The sequence below is a fragment of the Crinia signifera genome, chromosome 11, assembly GCF_055691185.1.
Source record: "Crinia signifera chromosome 11, ASM5569118v1, whole genome shotgun sequence".
NCBI lineage: Eukaryota > Metazoa > Chordata > Amphibia > Anura > Myobatrachidae > Crinia > Crinia signifera.
Genome location: NC_139227.1, coordinates 30,322,852 through 30,341,974, shown reverse-complemented (window position 1 = coordinate 30,341,974; position 19,123 = coordinate 30,322,852). Strand labels below are relative to the sequence as shown.

At 48.9% G+C, this 19,123-nt stretch overlaps 1 protein-coding gene across 1 annotated transcript; it reads left to right on the top strand.

Moving 5' to 3' along the window:
* The first annotated feature begins 5,324 nt into the window (after positions 1 to 5,324).
* On the top strand, positions 5,325 to 18,836 carry ATMIN (ATM interactor). The gene is made up of 4 exons (XM_083164826.1): positions 5,325 to 5,655; positions 13,397 to 13,522; positions 16,392 to 16,591; positions 16,808 to 18,836. Exons 1-4 carry the CDS (start codon positions 5,335 to 5,337, stop codon positions 18,564 to 18,566), a joined length of 2,406 nt encoding a protein of 801 aa, XP_083020952.1. The 5' UTR covers positions 5,325 to 5,334; the 3' UTR covers positions 18,567 to 18,836.
* The last annotated feature ends 287 nt before the right edge of the window (positions 18,837 to 19,123 follow it).

The window sequence follows — 19,123 nt, the reverse complement described above, 5'->3', positions numbered from 1 at the left end:
GATATAAGTAAAAAACAATTAATAATAAAAAAAAATAATAATTAAAATTAATTAATAAATAAAACCATGCAAAAATAGTTTACACTCTTTTGGAGGGTTGGGAGGGCAACAGTCCAGTTATGAGGTATTGCTAGCTCGCCCCAACTGCTAACCTGATTTACAGGTGAAGACGGCAGCGTTTTGCGGATCAGCATCTTCTGTGTGCGGCGGGCGGCTTGGGGTGACGTCACTCGATTCTCCGGCTTCTGCTCACAACGTGCGGTGTTTAGCTGGGGCGGATCGCAGCGTCTCTCCTTGATGTCCTGATGCAGGGCAGCTGCTAGGGTGTCCGGCGCCCTCCTGCAAACCATACATTTTGCGCCCTTTCACATTGCCATTGCAACAAGCTGCAGCCCGATTGTGGGAGCGTATGCCAGGGCCGAAACTAGGGTCCGGGGCAAGGCAGTCATTTGGTGCCCCCCCTTCCACTGACCGGGGGGGGGGGCACACCAAATGACCGCCTTGCTTCTGGCGCCGGAGGCCCCCCCCTTCCCGCACAGTCCTCTCACGCCACGGCTGCTGCACAGTCCTCTCACTGCCCCAGCTGCTGCCCTTCTCCTGCTCATCCCGTGCTGCTGCTGTCACCAGTGACCCGCCGTCCGACTCAGCCATGTGCATCCTGCTGTGAATGGCTGGGCTGGGTCATGTGGGGCGTCGGCCGACAGCTGGCTGTGGCTGATCGCGGTCTGTGCAGCCGCCTGCGGTACTTGTGGAGTATCACGGCTCCCACGACCTTAATCGTATGCTGATTGTATGCTAAAAATCGCATCGCATGCGATCAAATCGCATGTGATGCGATGCGATCGCACCCGATTTTGCACTGAAATGCATCAGAATGCATTGAAATGTGTATTAAACTTGTGAAATGCCCCCAAATGCCATTTTTCATAGTGCACCACCCCCACTATCAACGTCAACCCGAAGCGTGGCGAGCGCAGCGAGCCCGCGAGGAGCGGCGGTACGCGTCCTACGACCTTTTCATACCCCCACTATCCACGTCGGCGTGGAGTTGAGAATAGAATAGTGTGGCGAGCGCAGTGAGCCACCGAGCCCGAAGCGCGGCGAGCGCAGCGAGCCCCGCGAGGGGACGCGGATACCTTTACAGCTATACACGTCCCCTCGCGGGCTTCACAGGTATCCGCGTCCCCTCGCGGGGCGCGCTGCGCTCGCCACGCTTCAGGCTCGGTGGCTCGCTGCGCTCACCACACTATTCTATTCTCAACTCCACGCCGACGTGGATAGTGGGGGTATGAAAAGGTCGTAGCAGCATATATGGCCACCTTTAGGCATATAACCTAGCCCATTATTTAAAAAGTGTCTAAATTAATATAAAAAAATCTACAATTATTAAAAAATTGTTATAAACATGTATAATAAAAGACTCACTGTTCTTTTGCTGTTTAACTCTTGTGCAGTCCCTCCTCTTCTATCTGTGTAGGCAGGACGCTGAGGACACATTACACCCCTTTTGTGACTGAGGGGGAAAGGAGGGGAGAGGAGGAGGGGAGGAGATAGAGGGGCCAGCGTGTTGAGGACTGGCAGTGGCACTGGCACAGCACACTGAGAAGAGGGAAGGAAGGGGAGGCGGCGCTGCTGCCTGTTCGTCATTTGATTGACAGCTGACAGGTGCAATGGCTAGGGGGCGGATCCGGACATGACATGTCAACCAGGAATTCACAGACAGTGCTACATGCCTCAGCGCAAGTGTCCGTGTGGAAGAGGGGGCAGGTTGCAGGAGGAGGACAGTGTGTGCGCAGTTCAGGGAGCTGCTCAGCCTCTCCATACTGCCGCCTGCTGTCAGCCAGGCACTGCGGGCGGCGTGCAGGCTGTGTGCACTCGCGGTGCAGGGAGCAGCTATTTATACTGCTGCCCGCCTGCTGTCAGACAGGCACTGCGGGCGGCATGCAGGAGGCAGTGACAGTGAGGGCTGAGGCATCTTTAGCAGAGCAGGGAGGGAGACAGCGCCTTTTCAGCATGGCGCCTCCCTGTTTTGCAGGAGCTGCTGAGTGGGTAGCGCCGGCCCTGTCCTGATGTCCCTCCTCGTAAACTAATGCTGGGTACACACCAGGATGACTAGGGCCCGATCCCCTCAATCTAGATCCAATTCCGACCAATTGGATGTAGATTGTGTGGTGATTGGGCCCTTTTCTGTCCTGGTGTGGACCGATACCGATCCGATGCGCGGTCCCGCGGGTCGGTCGGTCGTTATTAAGATCCTACCTGCTGCAGGTAGGATCTGAATAAAGACCATACTGCCGGGTGCGGGTCGCCATTGGATTGGACCCGCTCACGGTGCACATCGTGAGCGGGTCGTGCCCCCCCCGCGTCACCATGAGCGGGTCGGACGAGACACCGACGACCCGCTCACGATGTGCATCGTGAGCGGGTCGTCATGGTGTGTACCCTACATAATGCTTTTTCAAGGATGTTTTATTAAAAACTGATTTTTTTATTTATAGCAACTTTATTGTTAAAACCGGAAGTAATCACGGGTTCAACTTGTCTAAGGGACAAGTTGGACCTGATTGACTGTGAACTTTCCCAGCAGCTTCCCTGGAGTGCTACATGAGATTTGTCACTTGATTTTTTACAGGCAATCTGGTCCAATAAATTGAGATTTATCCATACTTGCCTACTTTTAATTTCACCTCTCTAGGAGAAGCCCGGAGAGGCAACACGTCAGGGGGGCAGGGGCATGGCTGACATCACTTGGCCCCGCTCCCCCCATGCTGGAAAACTCCATGATTTGCGGGCTGCAGAGAAATGCCGCAAAATGCCGCTATAGCGTCATTTTAGCCCCGCCCCCTTTCCGTGGACCGGCGATTTGTGGTAATTAAACCAGCGGGCATGGGCGGGGGTTTCAAGAGGCGGACCCGATTTTTGGGAGGCTCCCTGCCATTCCGGGAGGGTAGGCAAGCCTGGGTTTATCTGGCCAAATTGCATGTGTACAGATGGGAGGTCCTAGGGATGCCAAGAGCTAGGAGGGGGTGGCCAAAACTATGAAATAAATAGTCAGGACTGTTGTCCTTGGCTGTGATGTAACCAAATGTTGGAATTAATTATAATAAATACTATTTATTTTTTCACTCTTTTTTGAGCCGACATGTGCCGACAGGCGGAATTTCATAGCCTACCATCCACCAGGGCATGGTGGAAGAATAAAATAGTGTGTCGAGCATAGCTAGGCACCGTGACCAAAGCATGCGAGGGGATGCAGTGCTACGTTTCAGTGTCCATGTCGACTGTGTAAAAAAAAAAAAACAGTGAAAAACCACATGTCGACCTTTTGACAGTTGACGTTGCCCTTGTCGACCTAATGCTTGTGCCGACCTAATGATATGTCGACCTAGACTCATGTCTACCTTTCTGCATGACCCAATGCTTGTCGACCTGCTGGCCTCTCTCTCTGCCAGCAGCTGGGGTGACACGTGACGGGGAGGGGCAGGGTGCTGAAGTGCGGTGCGAGGGAGATGCTGGTGCTAAGACATGGCCACATCATTGATCATACCTACACACAGGGCCGGCTCTACCATTAGGCAGCTTTAGGCAGCTGCCTAGGGCGCCAGGCTCTGGGGGGGCACCACCAAGTCTGCCTAAAAATTAAGGATGTCTATGAGGATTCTTGTTGTACTTAATTCAAGTGACTGCTGCAAAACTTCTAAGACCTCACCTCCATACTTTCGCTTAAGGCATACTTTCCCGCCTTTGCTGCCCCCTCCCCTTTGTACCCTGTTGTGGGTGGCAAAGGGTTGCCTCCAGGGAATGCAGGAAACTTGACCACCTTCCTAAGGTGGGGCTGGGAGGACCACCTAATGTTTGTCAAGTATGACTTAAGGGGTTGGAAAGTGGGTCAGGTATTGGTGGCAGTAGGGGTTAGAGGGGGGGGGGGGGGTGCAGTAATGACGTTTTGCCTAGGGTGCTGTGAAGCCTTACACCGGCCCTGCCTACACATGGTACGATGTGGCCATGAACCTGCACAACAGGTTGTTTATCTTTCCGAATGAGTGACCCACATTGGATCCTCAAAATCGCTCTGTGTGTACACCCCTGTAAACAGTGAGCGTGGGACAGACGGCATTTAGTCCAGCTATGGAGAATGTGCAGTTTCCTCGCACATGAGGTCATAAGTTCAATACATTTCAGGTTATGGCCTAAAAGGGTGTACACACGGAGCGATTTTTGATAGTGAGTGACTTTGACTAAGCGATTTGACTAAATGCACCAGCGATTTTGACTAAGCGATTTTGTCTATACTAGAATTAACATACTTGGATGGTTTTTAATTGCAAATTGCCTAGTGATTATATCCCTCAGCAGTGAATATCAGCGATGTTGACTAGACAGCCAGCGATCTAGTCAAACCATTCTTGCCTGGCAACTCTTGTTTACTAAGTGATATTATAGGGAGATTTGTCTAAGCTTGTCAGCGATCTTTACTAATCTTTTAAGTAATTTTGACTATGTAGTCAAAACATACCTCCCAACTGTCACGCTTTCCGCGGGAACGTCCCTATATTCGGGGACGTTCCCGCGTCCCGCCCGGGGCCGCCATTGTCCCGCGGTGGGGGGGACAGTTGAGAGCCCCCCCAGCTTACCGAGAATAGACGCTGTGCGCATGCGCACAGCGTCTATTCAGCGCTGACGAGCGGCGAAAAAGGGGGCGTGGTCGGAGTTCGCGTCACCCCGTGAGGCCACTCCCCCTTTTCTTGAGGCCATGCCTCCTTTTCGGGAGCGCACACGGCTTCGCCGCGCGAACGTCCCGACCTCCCAACTTCAAAAGTTGGGAGGTATGGTCAAAATCACTTAGAAGGATTGCTCCGTGTGTACAACACTTAAGTGTGGAGCGTGTATGTTCTTTCCATGTTTCCATGGGTTTCCTTATGCAGCAGAATGCAACATGTTGCTGACGAGTCGCACCAGCAACCATTCATTATATGCAAAATATATTCCCTAGGTTTTGTTGCATGATGCTTTGTACATGATATATTAAAGAGCTGCTCTTCCTTAAGAAGCTAAGTTAACACATAATAAACTATTAATGTACTGTATTAGCAAGGTGCAGTTTTTAACTAATTATGTTTAAAATCAAGAAGGTAAGACCTGGCGCACGCGCCCTTGCTGCAGTGCTGGCAAAGGGGATTATTTGTCAGGTGTAACACTACGCGGCGGGTTACTCGCACAAGACGCAGCAACGCATCACATCTACAAGAGAACAGCGCCTGAATGGCCACGCCCATCCAGAACACCGCCTACTTATGCTAATAGAAGCTCGTTTGTCCAATCACGGTACTGTTTATGTCCCCAGTACCTCCCCAGGAAGTTGCTTTTGCGGCGAACTGGGAGGAGGTGGTGCTGCTAGGTGCACGCCGGCTGTGTGTACGGCGGCGGCGCCGGTGCTGCTGGGGCGCCATGGCTGCCCGCGGCGGTGGTGGTGCCTCTGGTACCAGGGTGCGAGCGCTGTACTCATGCGAGCACTGGGAGATTGTGAAGCCGTCCGTCAGCGAGCTGTCCCGGGAGGTCCGCACCAACATACTGTGCACGGTGAACGGTTGCGGCAAAGTGCTCCCCAACCCCCCCGCCCTCAACATGCACTTGGTGAAGTCCCATGGAGTGCAGGTGAGATAAATTATGGGCTTTACCACAATGAGAAGCAAGGAGGGGTGTCTTTATAGTAAATATGGGAATTGCACAAGATGGAGGATGTGATGAGAGGAGAGGGGCTGCGACCTTACATGGTTAGGAGGCTGCATGCAGCCCAGGTGTTAGTGTGGGAATGAATGGCTAAGGTGCTGCTGTGTCATGCCTTGGTTACCACTCTGTTGTCATGTCACATGTTTTGCATTTAGGAGGTTGACATTCAGGGTCAGCCCAGGGTGTGACCTAGGCCAGGCATGCCAACCTGTGTCCATGTTCTTTGGTGTCTTCATGTCTTTGACACTAGCTTTTTGAGGCATACTGTATCCCCCAACATATTGAGGTAAATTCTACTATATAGAGCGATTTTGGGGGCATGTCCGCTCTATATGGAGCTCTCTAATTTGCTGCTACATCACCACTTTCTGGGGCAGATGTATTCACCTGGTGAAGTGATAAAGTTGCTGGTGATAACACATTGGCCTGTGGGCCAATCAAAACACGGGAGGGCTTTGTGGGTGTCGGGGGGCGGGGCTAACTGGTTCTCCCCCATCGATAGCAAAAGTATTTGACATCTGCCATGAACCATCGATTATTTCGATGGCCTGTACGTAGCCCTGACCTCAATGCAAATAATAAATAAATAATAAATATTACAAGACCGACAAGGGGGAATAAGGACATACAACCCCCACACTCCTGCATCCCACTACCAATCAAGTGGGGATCAGTCGGCATTTGATTGCGTCCTCCAACCTTTTCATACCCCCACTATCCACGTCGGCGTGGAGTTGATTTTATAGAGTGTGACGAGCGCACCGAGCCCGAAGTGTGGCGAGCACACGCGCATTACTTCACATGTATTCCGCTTGCCATGCTTCGGGCTCGGTGGCTCGCTGCGCTCACCGCACTATATAAAATCAACTCCACGCCGACGTGGATAGTGCGGGTATGAAAAGGTTGGAGAACGCGTACTGCTGCGCTCGCCACGCTTCGGGTTGGCGTCGATTGTGGCGTGGTGCTAACAATGGGGGGGCATTTAACATACTAATTAACCATCATGGTGGGTATACAATTAAAAATCGGGTCTGGGGGGGGGGGGTGGGCATTTTACATTGTAATCTGCCATCAGGGTGGCTGTACAATGTAAAATCGGGTTGGTCAAGTTGCGACCGATTTAAAAAATGTAGGGGAACGTCTTTAAACCCCGAAAATCGGGTTGGTCGGGTCTGATCGGGTTCCATCGCATACCTTAAGTTATGGTATGCGATGGGACCCGATGGGCGCCGTGCTAGGAAACAAGTACCAATTTTACTTGTCTTATTGTATCAATACTGTATCTCTGTTACACACAGTTGATTTCTTTATGTACCCCTTATGCAAAGTGTGTTTGCACCCCCTTTTATGAAGTAAAATGTATTGAATATTCCAATCCCTGCCTGTCATTTATCCCATAACACACACACACCAAGGAGAAGAGCGCTGCACTAATCCTAAACAATCCAATCCAGACCTGTCGTCTGGGAAGTGGAGCAGCTAGCACCGAACAACTGAGTGCAGTTAGCAGGCTCCAAAACTACTTTAAAGACTACAAGACAGGCCTTAAAGACCAACATCAGCTGCAAAAGTTTTTGGGTGGGGGTGTTTAAACTTCTTAGCAATGTGCATATTTATTTAATAGGTGTCGTGATCGGCTGTCTACGTACTTGTTACCATGAAGTGTACACATTTCTTTGGTTTGCAGCAGAGTAAAACATAATACATTCAGTAAAGCTAGATACACACACTGCATACATTGTGCCATTCAGCCAGTACTCAACTGGTTGGTCTGGTGATTGCACAGCATGTACGTAACACCTGGGGCGGACAGCCGCTCACAAACCCATTACATCGGCTCCTGACATTAGGAGTGATGCCCAAAGTTAATTTGTGCCCATGAGCTGATATCATGCCGCTAATGTAGTGTGTACATGATCAGGCAAGCAAAGTGCATTAATAATCGTCACCTCAACATTTATCATTCAGATTAGAACAATGGGGTCTATTCAGTTCTACACAATGGTAAGTGCCAGGAAGGAGGTTCCGGAGCTATTCAATTGTTTTCATAGCTACTCACTTGCGCATTCTCTAAATTAAGTGCCTGCCAAGATGCTGTTTTTCCTTGGGGTGCAAGCAGAAATCTTCTAATCAGGCATAACAGTGCGATCAATTGAATAGATCCTGGACCTTGCTATAAACATTGTGCAGAATTGAATAAACCCCAATAATTGTGGTTTATATAATTGTGTGTAGTATTGGCAGGCAGTACAATGCCCATGGTTCTATAGCTAGCGCACCTGGATGCTGAGACCTAGAGGTTACCGTAGTAGTGTTAGGAGGCGGTATGGGCCCATGGTTTTATAGCTAGCGCACCTGGATGCTGAAACCTAGAGGTTCCTGTAGTAGTGTTAGGAGGCGGTATGGGCCCATGGTTCTATAGCCAGCGCACCTGGATGCTGAGACCTAGAGGTTCCCGTAGTAGTGTTGGCAGGAGGTATGGGTTCATGGTTCTATAGCTAGCGCACCTGGGTGCTGAGACCTAGAGGTTCCCGTAGTAGTGTTAGGAGGCGGTATGGGCCCATGGTTCTATAGCTAGGGCACCTGGATGCTGAGACCTAGAGGTTCCTGTAGTAGTGTTGGCAGGAGGTATGGGCCCATGGTTCTAGAGGTATGGGCCCATGGTTCTATAGCCAGCGCACCTGGATGCTGAGACCTAGAGCAGTGGTCTCCAACCTTTTTTGGGGCGGGAGCTACTCGAGACAAAATAAACCACCTGAAGAGCTACTAAAAATTTTTAAAAACAAGAAATCTGCATAATAATAAAAAAATGCCCTTTACACATTATGCCACACACTGTAATGGCCCTTACACATTATGCCGCATACCACAATGCCCCAGACACAATATGCCACACACTGCAATGTCCAATATGTCACAAACATACCTCCCAACACTGGAGACAGGGGAAAAGGGTATACACATATGCCCACAATAGTGCCAGATACACATATACCCCACAGTGCCGTGAACAAGTATACCCCCACAGTGCCGTGAACAAGTATGCCCCCACAGTGCCAGTTTCCCAGCACCAGCAGACTCACCAGTGCTGCTGTCCCCCTGTGCCGCTGCTGTCTGTGTCCGGTGTCGTCGTCGCCGCCGCCGCTGCTGATTCCCTTCTGAGGAGAGGAGAGCACCGAGCGTTTCTCCTTCCCCTCACTTCCTTGTGACTGGGCGTCTGTCAATCAAAACTCGTGGGCCGGCTCCTGATTGGCTGCTGGCCCGCGAGTTCTGATTCGCAGACGGCACAGTCAAAGGAATGCACAGTGAGGGGTAGGAGAGACGCGGGATGCGCTCTCCTCCCCTCAGAGCAGACAGGGAGAAGGGAGGCCGAGCTTCGGCTAACGGATGGGCGGGCGGCTCAATAATAGAGTGGCGGGCGGCTGGCAGGGGCAGAGTGGTCGAGCCACCCGGATCGCTGCCGCAAGCTACCGGTAGCTCGCGAGCGACGGGTTGGCGACCACTGACCTAGAGGTTCCCGTAGTAGTGTTAGGAGGCGGTATGGGCCCATGGTTCTATAGCCAGCGCACCTGGATGCTGAGACTTAGGCAGGCATGTCCAACGTTGGCCCTCCAGATGTTTTGAAACTAAACATCCCAGCATGCTTTGCAATAGTTTTAGCATTCTTTAATAGCAAAACTGTGGCAAAGCATGCTGGGATGTGTAGTTTCACAACATCTGGAGGGCCAACGTTGGACATGCTTGACTCAGAAGTTCCTGTAGTGTTGGCAGGAGGTATGGGCCCATGGTGAAATAATTAGCTCCACCCGTGATATTTCAAAATGTTCCAGTGAATGAGTGCAGCTGTGCACGTGCCGGGTGACCTGGAAAACGTGCACTGTTGGGGGTTCTTGAGGACCGAAGTTGAGAACCACTGCTTTAGATGGGTGCCAGACGAGGTCCTGACAGTCAGGATCCCGACAGTCATTTACCTGACGTTGGGATCCTGACTGTTAAAACACAGACAGACGGGTTCCCAACGGCCACCGGCTATTCTCCCTCGTGGGGGTCCACGACCCCCCATAAAGGGAGAATAGAATAGGTGGTGAGCGTAGCGAGCTACCGTGCCCGCAGCGTGGCTAGTGCAGCGAGCCCGCAAGGGCCTTTGTTGCGCTCGCCATGCTGGTCGGAGTCCGGCCAGTCGGGCTAATGACAGCCGGGATCCTATACCACACCCGCTATAGTGTACCTGGATGCTGAGACCTAGAGGTTCCTGTCGTAGTGGTGACAGGAGGTATGGGCCAATGGTGCCATAGCCAGCGCACCTGGATGAGGACACTTGACTGCAGTGCAGTGTTATTCAAATGGTCGAGAAATCAACTTCATCAACTGCCAGATAGTGTGACCCACAATGCTTCATTATTCAACTTGCACTATCCATCTCCAGCTCTGTAAAAGGGGTTCATGTGGTTGGAAGCCTGGAGAGAGACCTTCACCAATATTCCTGGAAATTAAAACAGGTCAGAGTCCATCTGGTAGAATGTTAGGAGCACCCGAAGTACTAATAGACCACGCGTTACACACTTACAAACCCAACCCCCCCCCCTGGTAAAGATGTTCACACCTGAAAGAAACAACAATTGAATTGCGCTATCTAGTTGCAGCCGTGGAATAAAACAATGGTTATGGATCAAAGGGTTGACAGTAACTAGATTGACATGCAGAAGATTGACATGACAATGGTCAACATGATTTTTTCTCTCTTTTGGTGGCAATGTCAACATGGACCCACAATTAGTGTAACCGGTACCCTTGCATGGTGCCTCAATCCTCTGGCGGTTCAATCACCACACTTTGAACGTTCATGTAAAGCATGAAAGTCCCAAGAAAGAAGAAAAAGATGTTGACCATTTGGTGTCACCTATTGACCTGTCAATCGGAATTTAAAACATTTGTATCTCTGTGGGTGCCCCAAACAGTTGTTATAGATGGGTTTTTCTGCTTTGTGTGGCTAAACATGGTACTCTCTCTGAAATATTTGTGTTTGTTCCTGAATAATGGTTGTAATAGAATGCCAAAGTAAATAGTTACTTTATGCAAGATATTGGTATCATTTGCAAATCTATTGAAACATTTCTAGAGCCCTTCATAACTGGATATGCACTTAAGGTACAATAGAGCTTGTGTAGGAATTGCAGTGCGCTACTGACTGTACAGTTGTCCAAACACTAGCAAGTTTCTAGGGGCATGGGTCCAACTGGGTTGGAAAGGTCGACCCAAGTATTAGGTCGTCAATGGGAAAACAAACAGTCAAAATGTCTATTTGAGTTTTTCACTTTTTATCCTGATTGTCGACACGGACACCTAGTGTACCGCATCACTATTCTCTTCTCCCAAAACTGCGCAGTGGATGGTAGGGTATGCAATACCGCCTGTCGGCTCAAAAAAGTATTAAAAATAACTCATGTCGACCTTTGACTATTGACATAATGCTTGTGTCAACCTAAGCCTTGTCGACCTAGGATTGACCTAGTGACCATATCCTGGTTGCTAGAACTTAATGACCCGATTATACAGGACACGTGTGTTCTGTACAAGGACTGCAGTCACATGTTCTCTGATTGGATTTTATGGTTCCATTCTGATCTAGCCATCCATATCAAAAGTTGATTTGTATCAGTAAAGTGTGTGCGCCTGATGTGGGTGCCGGTCGGGATACCGACTGTTAAAACAGACAGACGGGTTCCCGACGGCCACCGGCTATTCTCCCTCGTGGGGGTCCACGACCCCCATAGAGGGCGAACAGAATAGGTAGCGAGCCCACAAGGGGCTTTGTTGCGCTTGCCATGCTGTATGAGTCCGGCCAATGGGGATCCCGACGTCGGGCTAATGACTGCCGCGATCCCGACTGTAGGAACCCTATAAAACTAATTTGCAGCCCAGCATCGATTTGTACATGGAGTGTTGAGCCACATCTTCAATGCAACCTAATGGAAGAGATGGTGCGCTGGCCCTCTCAGCAGCTCAGTCAAGCCGCTGGTCTCAATCTATATGGTATATGAGGATTACCTGGGTCCTGTTCCCTTTGCTCTGCCTCCCCTCTGCCTTTTTTTTTTTATATAGTAAACTCTCCTCTGGAACTCTCCCCCTTGCCAAGTCAGACTTTCCGCAAGTTTCCATAGCATAAAAATTAAAATATCGCCTTTTCATCGAAGCCTCTTCATAATCTCCACTTTTCTCTCCTGTCCCTAATTTTTACACAGTTCACCCTCCAACTGTCCCCTCTCTTAGAATGTAAGCTCAAATGGTCAAGACTTTCCCAAAGAACCATTCTTGCTACAGATGCTCCTGGTTTCCTAATCACTGGCTGGGGTGTCACTCTCTGCTGTGGTATCTTCCAGCACAGTGTGGTCTGTATTTCAGCACTTATACAGACCTGACATGTGCTAGCTGCACAACGGCAGATGCAGGGTGCTAGAATGATCACTGTAAAGCTCAAGCCGGTCTGTGTTCCTAGATGTCAATTTATCATGTACAGCCCCCCTTGCCCAGCGCCCACCAGAACGTCCCCTCTGGCAAGCACCAGCGGAGAGGGACTCTATTAAATTGGGACACGCGTACGTCTCAGTGGCTGGGACCCTGCCGTCTCTGCTTCAAGGAGACTGGCAGGGTTAGGGGGGGTCGGGCGGCTAGGGGGACTGACGGGGGAGGTGGCGGACGTCGGTGGGGAGCACCGTTGCCATGGGACAGGCAAGCGTCTCGTGTGTGCACCCCCTGGTCGGAGCTGGCGAGGGCTGGCAATAGAATCGCCAGCCCCAGCCAAGATGAATAGCGCTACATCTGTAGGTGTGGAATTTGTCACCTGGAAACACGTTATCCAGACAGAGTACTGATCTGTATCATACACTTGGGCCTGATCCCTGCACCTCTTCCTACATGCGCTGAGGAATTCACCGACGGGGGTGTCACAGGGAACACGGGGACAATTGTTGCATGTGACACCGTGCCAGGCTGTGTGGATACGAGATCTCTGGCCTGTATTTGTTTATAAATGTCTCCTCAATTGGATACCTTTTATCCGGGATCTTTTTATAGCCGGAGCGTGTTGTAACTCGCAGTAACATAAGCTCTGGGAGAACAGATGCAGGATGCGGCTCTCTGGTCTCACTAGCACAGTGCCGTGTATACCAAGCTTTTCTCTAATAAACCTGTGTAAGGAAACCAGACAGTGATGAGGGCTAGCGTCCAGGGCTTTAACACCGACCTGCATCCCAGCACCTCCGAGCCCAGCACTGATTAATACAAGGACATGATCTCTCAGGATTCCCACGTCACACCACTTTTATACAGCGTGGGTTCAATGTGCATGGCTCTATTATTTATGAAAGGTCTTTTCTTCTGTGATGCCTCCGGCTCGCTGTCTCCTGTGACTTACACACTGCATCTTAATCCCACACAGTGTGGTATGTGTTACACACCACTGATTACTATAATAGTGTGTGCAAAGTACACCCCCACCACACACACACACACTGTCGTATAGTGTGTGTGTGCGCGCTTTATGTCGGTCTCCGCTGCTTATTGATGCTGGTCACAGCATGATTTGATTCTGACTGTAACCTTGTATTTATTATGCATTGTAATGTAATCCTACAGTCCACCTGTCTGTCATTTTTCCCCCCTGCAGGATGGTATAACCAATCCCACACTACGGAAAGATATGAAAGCGTCACAGAAGCTGTACTGCTGCCCAATTGAGGGCTGTCCTAGGGGAACGAACCGGCCCTTTTCCCAATTCTCTCGTGTAAAGCAGGTATGCGCCTTTATTCTGCATTGTGTGTTGGTTTCTCCCTCTTATCTTCATGTACAAGTTGTTCCCAAGAGTATCTTGGATCTCGTAAGCAGAAATGATGTCGAGGGCTCATTTCAAGGTAATTGCAGCTAAAGTAAACAGCATCTGGTGCATCCCCCTTATACAACATCTGTGCATTATGCATAAATAATCTGCACTGTCTAGTAGTGGTTCAAGGCGTGTACCAGATGCCGACTGAATGTAATTGTAGAGTACACCTCCGCTGATACACACGAGGCATTAGAGCAATGGGTAATGTGGACTGGAAGCACATCTGCAACCTTTAATATGAGCTGTGCACAGGAAGTACTATTGGAAACGCTGGATCTGGTCATGTCATTAGGCACAGGGTTAACTTCTGAAAAGGTCGACGTGATGAGCAAAGCGGTACACCAAAAAAAGCATGTCGACTTTTGCTTGAATCGACCTCTTGTCTGTCGACCTTGTCTGCGTTGATCATTTGACAATCTGCTGGTACATTGGCTATATTTATTGGCTTGCCCTTTTTATCTTATCGTGGCAATGCAGTCCAGGTCATTTCATGTGCTGTAGTCTTTGCAGCTGCCAGTAGTGTACTGCAGACCTATTACTGTAAAGAGAATACCCAAGTTGGCGCTAATGACAGTCGCACTTATAGATTAATTAAGGGTTTACACCACAGGTTCTCAAACTCGGTCCTCAGGACCCCACGCAGTGCAAGTTTTGTAGGTCTCCTCACAGAGTCACAAGTGAACTAATTAGCTCCACCTCTGGATTTTTTTAAATGTCAGTCGAGTCTGAGAACCCCTAGTTTAGATAATCTGCTGATAGCGAGGTGCCATTACCAAACCGAGGAGCTGACACTCAAAAAATTCCAACAGAAAACACAAACTGCAGTGGGGCGTTATTCACTTGTAGGAATCCAAACTTTTTCTTCCTTTTTTTTTTTTTTTTTGACCTTTTTTTTTTTTTTGACTTTTTTGACTTTTTTTAAAGTGCTCATGAGTAATAGGCTGAACATATGAATGTGCATATAACTGTAGGGGATACGGTCAGTTGGTCGACATACTGAAAGGTCAATATGGGTCTAGGTCGACACAAGCATTAGGTCAACATGGGGAAGGTCGACAGTGAAAAGGTCAACATGGGGGTTTTCACTGTTTTTTGTGCCGACCTTTCAACAGATCAACCAGCCTTTGGTCGACCATATGATCCACACCCGACTGTAGACAGCATAAACAATGAACCAACCACACTTTCACATGTAAAAAATACATATTAAAAGAAATAGTAGGATCATAAAATAGTACATACACAAATCATAGTTTGCGGATTACAGTATAAAAAAAAGTACTCAAAATAAATCTCATCCTATGTACTGTAATAAACGAGTCAATGTGTAACTAATTCAGAACAAGACATTGTACATTGGGCCTGATTAAGAGTATATACGCCACCCCGTCGAAAGCATGCCCCGCCCCCCCTGCTGCTCAAATCCCCACAATAGCATGCAAGCGGATGTGTACCCTGACACAACGCAACGCGGACGCAAGGAGGAGAAATCATTCGATGGTCGCTCACCATCAAATGGTTTTTCCACTTCGTAAAGAAGACTCAGCCTGTACTGACTTTTCTAGCGTACGCTTCTCAACAAATAAGGGGTGGGCACTGACATCATGTGATATCAGCTGCCTATCCCAAGCAGGCATGGGTATGCCCAGCGTTTCTAGCCTTATTCAAACTGGTGGTATTAAATGAAACGGCGAGTGGACGGCACTTATCTCAGCCTTAATTATCACAGTATATGATCCTTTGTGTCTCCAAATCATGCTCCCAGGAACCTTGCGCTGTTTATTACAGCCAGGCTGAGACAGAGCACTTCTGAGGTGTGTAGCAGAATGCAGACTGTGCCCCGAGTATAGCATTGGTCCGCTGATGGTGGTAGAGAAGACAATTGCTGTAGGTAACTGACGCATTTCAGAAGCAGTATCATAACAAGCAGAAATACAGCCACTCTGTTCTGCCATCCAGCCACCTCCCAGGCTGATATACACGAGGATCCTGCATGTGTGTGCTCAATGCACTGGGACGCAGGTATGTTTTAGTTGCGTCTGCACCTAAGTCCTAACTGCGCTGTTCTCCTTTTGGCATAGGTTATTGAGAGGGATACATACGGATGAGCGGCGGGCAGGATGACTGCATCCCCATTGAGGGTGTACTGATGGAATTGTGGGCTATGTAGATGGAAGAGTAAATACATCTGTTTCCAGTGGGGGTGGAAAGAATTTTGGGGGCATTTAATCCTTTTTACAGTGGGGTCATGATGAAAACCCACTTGGTACAAAAACTACAATTTGAATTAAGGCCCGGTACAACACGGTGTAGACTTACTGTATGGTACAGCAGTAGCATGGTGGGATGGGGTAGAGGGGACATGGCCAAAGAAATAGCTGAAGTCTGTCCAGTTCTCCCCGGTGACTGACCGGAGGGGGGAACACAACAGGCCTTGTCCATAGAACATTGTTTGTGGTCCTTTTGGGGCTTAAGTTGAGCCATTACAGCTATGTAACAATTGTCTTTTATAATAGAGAAATAAACTGTACAGCACAGGTTCTCAAACTCGGTCCTCAGGACACCCACACAGTGCATGTTTTGCAGGTCTCCTCACAGAATCAAGTGAAAAAATTGGCTCCACCTGTGGCAGTAATGAGTGCACCTGTTGGGTGACCTGGAAAACCTGAATTTTGTGGTCTTGAGGACCGAGTTTGAGAACCCCCCCTTTATGTAGAGAACTTGCCTGGTGTGACATGTGTAGCTGGCTAGTACATAACCATAATCTTGCTTATTTCAGCACTTCATGAAAATGCATGCCGAAAAGAAGCACAAGTGTGACAAGTGCGGGAACTCGTACGGCACGGAGTGGGACCTAAAGCGTCATGTTGGGTACTGCGGAAAGACCTTCAAGTGCACATGCGGCTGTCCTTATGCCAGCAGAACGGCGCTCTTATCACACACCCACAGAATGGGCCATGAGATTCCCATCGAGCACAGGTGAAACACTGAGAAATAATTTGCAGAATATTTCAGTTCCAAGCTCTTAATCCCATGACCTTTCTTTATGGGGGTATTTGTTTTTTTTTTTGTTGTTGTTTTTTTTTTTTTAAATGTAAAATCAAAGTGGGATGTGGTTTTAAAGTTCCTTTGTTAGAAACTAGCGTCTCGTTTTTGAGTGACCAGACCTGAAAGTAACTTCTCCTTTCCTTGCAGAGATCCACCTGTAAAGAAGAGAAAAATTGAAGCGTCAAAGCAACTACAGAAAGCTGTTTGCGAGGAGAGCGCATTAGCACGCAGTCTGTCTGCAACAGTAGTTGCTGCACCTGACCAGCAGATGGCAGACTTAAAGGCACTGCCTGCAAGTGAAATGTACATCAATTCCTATCGTACAGAGAGTGCTCCTCTGCAACCTTATCAAGCCCAAAAACTCTTGTTACCAAAGCCTAAGCTAACCTTCATTAAGTTACCGGTAATGCAACTGGCCCACCTGCCTGTCCTAGTTTCTTCTTCTGACTGTTCTATGAAACCTTTGGTCATGCCGGTCAACAATCGAGGATCAGTCATGAGTACATTACAAATTGTACCTCATTATAATGGGACAGTTCTCCAAAGCATGGACGCAGAGGCTCCCGCACCGAATAACCCATCTCAGCCTAGAAATGAAGGGTACAGTTCACTAGGATCTGTAAATTCTTATGTGCAAGTCAATATGGGGAATCTGCAGCCTATTGCCTCAAACATGGGCGTGAGCTCATCTACCAAGACCAGAATCACATCTGATGTTCAGACGGACTTATCTTACTTTGCGTCTAACCTATTAACCAGCAACCCCTGGATTCCGAGCGATTCCTATGTATCCTCTTGCTCCCAAACAGACTTGTCCTTCAGTGCCCAGATGTCGCTGCCTATCAGTGTCGAGACCCAAACGCTTCAGGAAAGTGCAGGGTCTGTGTCGGAGGCCTCGGACAGTCCTTGTGTAACGTGTGGAGTTTCTCGGGAAACTCAAACAAACACTATTTCTTTGTCAAGAGACAACCCGCTGTTGGTGGACCAGTCGGTCATGTGTGATAATCTCTTCGGCAACACCAACTCTCTTTATACTGTATCTACACAAACAAGTCAGGCAGAAGACTGTTATATTTCTGGCAACTTGGGTCAGAACCTCTTGGACAACGATGAGATCAAGGAAATAAGGGAAGAGGAAATGAAGTCTACTTTCATGAATTTCAATACACAAAATGGGCCGTTCCCATCGCAGAACATGACTGATAACCAGACCCAAACAATGGAGCTTTTGAGCGATCTAGAAAAAATCCTATCGGATAATATATCTAGTCAGTCCATGGATAACCGCGGCCTTCTGTCCTCAAATTGTAACCCCAACCCCAGCATCGATTTTGACATAGAGGAGTTCTTCTCTGCGTCCAATATTCAGACACAGACGGACCAGAGCGTGATGGGGAACCTCAATTCTGAATATTTGGATATTGAAACCCAAACGGATTTCCTTTTTTCCAATGATTCCACCCAGTCTTTCTCAAACAAAGGAAACTCCAACCTCATGGGCATGGAAATGTTTGACACTCAGACCCAGACCGACCTGAACTTCTTCCTGGACAATAACGCTCACTTGCGTCTAGGTAATATCCTCAAGCAGTCCAGCTTCTCCATTAGCACAGACTCGTCCGACGCAGAGGGCCACGTGAATGGGGAGCCAGCCAGCAAAGACATGCCCTGCCCTTCGCTGGACAGTCATGTACAACAGAACAGCGCCGAAACACAGACCACAGACAGCTGCTTTGAAGCACTTGGGAGCTTATTCCTTACAAGCAACGAGACCCAGACTGCAATGGACGACTTCCTACTTGCAGACCTGGCATGGAATACAATGGAGTCTCAGTTCAGCTCAGTGGAAACCCAGACTTGTGAGGAGAGATTCTCTTTGTTCTCCAGTGACAAATCTGGAGACTGAACCCAAGCACCTCCCAAAAGCAATCATCGATAGCAGTGAATGAGCACCTTCCCTCCCTTCTATTTATTGGTTTGTCCCTGCATGTCTTAATGTGTTCGGCAAGAGCAAACCGGCCAGCTTCTGTACTCCGCCGTAGCCTTGATATGTGCCGGCTGTCTGTGAGCCCGAGTACGGCAGCCTAATGAGCTTTACAATACTATTGTACATGAAACGCATGTCTTGCTGTACACAACACTTGTAGAAGTATGGTCTATTTTGTATATTGGCTATGGTACTTGTTTCCTATCTGGGCGCCCAGGTTTTCTACGTACGGCACCGTAATGAAATCGGATCGGATCGCATCGTACACATACACGATATTGAACGATGCGATCCGATTCGATTTCCCATAGGAAACAATGTGAAATGGCTCAATTTAGCCAAATTATCATAGGAACAATAGTAAATGGGCCAAAAACACCCCTGAACATTGAAATGTCCCCCCAAAAGTAGTTGACGCCACCCCGCCATCAACGTGAACCCGAAGCGTGGCGAGCGGCGGCGGTACGCGTCCTCCG

Bases quoted from the DNA above. Each gene is read 5' to 3' on its own strand.
- ATMIN (XM_083164826.1), top strand. From the start codon at position 5,335: ATGTCCCCAGTACCTCCCCAGGAAGTTGCTTTTGCGGCGAACTGGGAG. The intron at 5,656-13,396 runs GTGAGATAAATT...TCCCCCCTGCAG, and splicing joins TGAAGTCCCATGGAGTGCAG to GATGGTATAACCAATCCCAC. The intron at 16,592-16,807 runs GTGAAACACTGA...CTTTCCTTGCAG, and splicing joins GAGATTCCCATCGAGCACAG to AGATCCACCTGTAAAGAAGA.